This window comes from Sinocyclocheilus grahami, unplaced genomic scaffold, assembly GCF_001515645.1.
Source record: "Sinocyclocheilus grahami isolate Dianchi unplaced genomic scaffold, SAMN03320097.WGS_v1.1 scaffold10786.1, whole genome shotgun sequence".
Classification (NCBI taxonomy): domain Eukaryota; kingdom Metazoa; phylum Chordata; class Actinopteri; order Cypriniformes; family Cyprinidae; genus Sinocyclocheilus; species Sinocyclocheilus grahami.
In genome coordinates, this window is record NW_015513443.1 from 1,785 (window position 1) to 7,215 (window position 5,431).

At 35.8% G+C, this 5,431-nt stretch overlaps 1 protein-coding gene across 1 annotated transcript in view; it reads left to right on the forward strand.

Moving 5' to 3' along the window:
* Positions 1 to 3,279, forward strand: part of LOC107578540 (protein FAM3C-like) — a 4,504-nt gene extending 1,225 nt beyond the window's left edge. Inside the window, exons 2-5 of the mRNA XM_016264485.1 lie at positions 795 to 884; positions 990 to 1,074; positions 1,165 to 1,291; positions 1,724 to 3,279. Of these exons, the coding sequence (XP_016119971.1) occupies positions 795 to 884; positions 990 to 1,074; positions 1,165 to 1,291; positions 1,724 to 1,813 (392 nt within the window). The 3' untranslated portion in view covers positions 1,814 to 3,279. The remainder of the gene's footprint in view (positions 1 to 794; positions 885 to 989; positions 1,075 to 1,164; positions 1,292 to 1,723) is intronic.
* Positions 3,280 to 5,431: the final 2,152 nt, after the last annotated feature.

Sequence of the window (5,431 nt, forward strand, 5' to 3'; positions counted from 1 at the left end):
TTAAGACTATTTAAAAAATCTCTATGGGAAAAATGAATAGGGAAAAATACATCTGGAAAAAAGTGGGTGGGCAGTAATGCACTATATTCAAGCCGTTTTGTTGTCTGATCACTCAAACCACATTCAGACATAGTCCGAAACGCATATGATCACATCGCATTTGTATTGTAATGTTGTCCTCGGACAGTGGTGCTCTGTCAACCACTGCACTAAAAAAGTAGCCATAAGAGAAGTCTTTGAGAATTGTGGGTACTCATAAGCACTCGTCTCACCTAACTTCTTTTTATTTAGCAGTGGTTCTTCTTGACTTTGAGGCCCCTTATTATCCAACATTTGAAGGCCCCCCATGTAGGCTAAGATATTTCAGATAATTCTGCTGTAATGACAAAGCTGCTCATTTTCAACTTCTTGTATTTTCAGAAACAATATAGTGGCAATATATTTAAATAATTAAATACAATTATTTTATAATTAAAATGAGAATCATTAAGGTCCATCATTTTAGAATTTCAAGAACTGATATTTATGACATTAATTTACATGACTTTTACTGTCATTGATGATTTCAGGATAAGGTTTTTAAAAATAATTTTTACTCACAGATAACAATTTCTTAAAATATTTTTTAAGACATTTTTTAAAATGAATTAATTCTTAAATAAAAAATGACAGTTGTCGAGGGAACAAATTAAACTACATTTTAAAGTTTTAAAGTGTATTTTAAAGCTCATTTTCTCTTTAAATCATTTCAAATTATCTTGAGGCCCACTTGGAAGTGTGTTGAGGCCCCCTAGTGGTTTCCGGCCCCCTGGTTGAGTTTTACTTGGATGGCAAGAGACTGATTTTAATACCAGTTGAAAACAGGGCCACTTATGGTTTCATTGGTAAGAGCTTGTTTGTATTTGCAAACTGGGCAGAGTCAAGTAACTGAAATGTCCTTTTGAGTGGCATGCAAAAGTTAATCTTTTTAAATGTTTATTCTTGTCTAGATGTGAACCAGCTTATCAAATTCTTGAAGGAAATAGAAGATGGAAGTATTGTCATGATGGCCACTTTTGATGACCCTGCAACAAAGTGAGTCACTTCTCTAAATAGTTGGTGAGACTTTTACAGATCTGTATTGGGTTGTCTAATTGATGTTTTTTTGTGTGTGTGTGTGAACAGGCTTAACGACGAGGCCAGAAATCTGATAGCAGAATTGGGCAGCTCAAGCATCGGCATACTGGGATTCAGAGATAATTGGGTGTTTGTAGGGGGCAAAGGGATCAAGACAAAGAGCCCCTTTGAGCAGGTAATTTTGCTTTATACAGGGATGAAAACATGTCACCTTTCAGTGAAATTCACCATTTTGAATTCAAAATGGGTCATTTGTGTGATTTGTGTTGATCCGGTGAGTTTTTAAAATTGATTGGGTGGTGGGGGGGGGTCTTTTTTACAGTGCCAATAGTACCAACTCAATTCTCTACCCGCTCGAAGTCACCCACTTTCAAACGTGTCCTGCGTGTTATTGTGTGCGCGCTCTAGTTTCAAATGACAAATGTTTTTGCAGCACTGAGAATTGTAGCCAATCATAGTCTTTGTCAAATGTTTCACCCATGATGAGTTTGCATCCCTGCTTATATCTTGTTTTCAGGCCGTAGCCCCCACTAATGAGGGGCCATGTCCTTTTCAAATTTTGGAATAATATTTTAAATAAATATTACACCATCTCTTATGCCTCCAGTATATCAAGAACAATGCAGAGACCAACAAGTATGAAGGCTGGCCTGAAGTTTTGGAGATGGAAGGATGCATTCCCATAAAACATCAGTAGAATGAATTTCAAATTATTTCGCATTTTCATGTACAGCCTGGAGAAGGTCGAAGAATTCAAAATTGTACACAATGTTGTATTGTTCGATTAGCATTGACAATGATGCAATTAAGAATAGACTAGACTTTAAATTTGATGTTGGACTTCCTGTATTTTAAATCTTACCGTTAGTGCTCCTGAGCATTTGCTGCTCTATATTTCTATTTCTTTTACAGGATTCCCAGTACTTTTGACCAGTGAGTTTCCATTACTTTTCTTCCAGCTGTCCATGATAACTAAATGGACTGTGCTCATTAAAAAAGAAAAATGTTGCCAGGTCAATATTTTACAGCTTAAAATCACTATAAAAATGTATATTCACCATAGAAATATCCACAACTTCACTAATTGTTGTGAATTTCCCAGCCCTGGAAATCACATTCTTAAAAATTCATGGCTGTGGGAGATCGGATTTGTAGGTTTTTTTTAATAACTGGTCCATAAACAGCAAGTTTTTAGCCATTTGTGAGGCGCCAGTGTTATAAGAAAAAGAGAGATATTGAGTCCGGACATTTACTGCATTTCGTCTTGTTTGTAGTTTTTTTTTTTCCTCCCAGAAAATGAAGGGAGAGGGTTTGCGCTCATATTTATCACTGCACTAAGACACTCTAAATGTTGATCAAACTGGATTGAAGTTAAATGGCTAAGGGCTTCTGTCACCAAAATGTATTTATGTCTTTGTTTATGGTTAAAATATTTATTTTTCTACTGGCAATGTTGACTGCTGGACTTTATTCCTGAAGGTAGATAATAAAGAAGCTTGTTTTTAATCCTTGAATTTAAAAACTGCCCATATTTCTGGTGTGCGATGGGTTATTAATTTGGGTTGGGTTTTGACCTTCTACTGTTTAACTGCTGTCTCCAGTTTCATGCCATCCTTAGCTTTTGGGAATGTTGTTATATACAGTATAGGGACTTCAAAAGATTTCCATTAGTTATTGTGTTAATAGTCAGTCTGGTTACATGCCAATAGTGTTCATAGCAAGCAATAAATATATAACAGTAACTGAGTTTATTCCTAATTGTGCCTTCTGCTGTGTCAATAGTATGCGCTTTCCTACCAGGTAGTAAAATGTCCTATAATTATTGTGGAATTATAATGCAAAGTCAATGATTTTATAATTTTCTGCACGATTTTAACTGTGAAGTTGTGGATTAAAACCCATTTCTTTTGTAAGAAAACCAGTTATGTGCCTTTTTTTAAACCACAATTAAATATGCCAAGCGATTTTAGATAGTTACATGTGAAATCATTGATGTTGCATGGTCTTAATGTGTAAAGCTGTTTTGAGGATTTATTTAATCTAAATTAAATCAAGTAAACTGTGTATTGTGTGATTGCAGAGTCTTTTGTAATGGCTCTAGGATTTTTTTTTGTAAAGAAAAAAAGTTTTAATATTAAAATGAAGCCGAGCAAATGGTTGTTGCCTTCATTCCTGGGTTTTGTCTTACCTCTGTTTAGATTAAGGCTGTGAAGAAAGCCCCTAGCATCTGTTCTGCCTCATCAAAGCATGATGCACACATCCAAAATGGTACATGTGTTTATAAAGGAGTTTGTAGGTTCTTGGAAGTCATCCATTCGGCTCTCATTAGCCTAAGAAAAGACCAGAGAAGGTTTCAAAGTACACAGCTGCACAAGAAAGCAATGGCAAACTTCACTCCGCCAGCTTAACTGATGAAAATCATTTCTCTCAATAACATGTTTATTCCATTCGGAAAATATCAAAATATATAGGTACTGATGTAGGCAACAATATAATGTACAGACCCAGTCTATACAAATGTCAATGTGCTGAGAACTAGTTTTTATGCCATCAATGAATACCTTAAATTCTGACAAACTCTCTTTATACTAATGCTCTAAAACGAATGACTAGCGGGAACTCTGAAACATGGTGATTCATTTATCCTGCAGCAGGTGTCCTTCCCCTCCACCTGCTCAAATCCAGCATCATTATTATGGCAAGGACATACAGAATCTCTATTTACAAGTGCATGAAATCCAATCAAGGTCACTGTAGTCGAGCGGGAGAGAATTGCAGGGGGCTTGTACAGCTGTACAAAAATGTTCCAGGTTCGATGCTGTCAGTTACCACAGAATAATTTCGACCTCTCTCAGTTTCCATTGAACAAACAACATGTTATATTTAAGACGCGGTTGTGGTCTAACTCGCCTTTTATCAGTGAGACTAGAGTTTTAAGTCGAATTTGTTACTTTGCCAAGAAATTCTTTACCGGGGGGAGGATACGCGAACAATAAATATATATTTCAAAGCTCTGTACCTGAATTGTCTTTTTAACTACAAGTGAAAACGGAGACACAAGATGGCGCCATTTACGTTCTAGTATGACAGGAATGTGAGCGGTTTCAGTTACCCGGATGAGCGTACTTGCGAGTTGCGACAGCGATTGGCCAATCAAAATAAAGTATTCCACAGGTGCGCCTATAAAGTGGTTTCATCACACTTGTCCCGTATTATCATAATTAAAATCCACATAACATCTAAAGCTTTACTTTAGAAACAGAACATTTAAAAGTTGATTCCAGAGCAATGTCTTAAAGTAAACTTTCGCTGTAAGTGGATGACCGTGAACACATATTCTTGTACAATCTGAGCAACGAGTCAAAATTATTTTCTGTTGTAATAAATAGAATCGAACCCGGAACAGCCATATTAAAATTAAAATAAACGTTTTTCATCTTTTTTAAATAATACAGCCATCATCTGTTAAATATTTATAGTTGTGTAACAGACTTCTTTTGGCTCGATAAATGAATACAAGGCTTCAGGCTCTCAGCCTAATGCTGTAAATGTACAGAAAGTCCAGACACAGGAACTGAATTGAACAGAGCAATATTTTGGTTGCTGAAGATCACATAAATTAGAATCTCTACAATATGTAAAATAATATTGGTTAAAGTTAAAAATAAGATTTTTTTTGAACCATTGAAGAAAAAGGCAAATACATACTTTTGGCTTTGGAAACAAACCTGTTTGAACATGTCATAGATATAAGAAGCAATGAGAGTCAATGGAGGATTTATACTCCAGAGGCAAAGATCATGAATAGTGAAAAAAATAAATGGCGTTCCAATGCTTGATGAGAGAACAGGTCTCCACACTAACACCTCAATAAGTGCAAAATAAATAATGCAATATCCCAATCCTGTAATCCAACAGATTTGGTACCATAGTAAGCTTCCAGAGAGATATGATACGTGAAATGTGATAGCCAAAAAAATTCCTGGAGGGGGGAAAAAATAAATCACATGATGTTCAGGATGAAATATTAAAAGAGGTGGATCTTGGTATTTCCAATGAGAGCTACTGGAAGGTTCTGAGACGAGTTCAAAAAGTCTTTCTTGACAGCATATAACAAGAGTTCTGATTTAAAAAAAAAAAAGGTTGCATAACACTGTCCTGTGGAGTATTTCATATGGTATACTATACTATGGAGTTTTTTGGCCTCTGGGGGAAAAAACATGTTGCGTTGATGTTGGACAGTGATACAAATAAAATTGTGGGGGGCAGGTTTTAAAGACTAGCTGACATTTAAAAACAGACAAAAAAGCCTGTC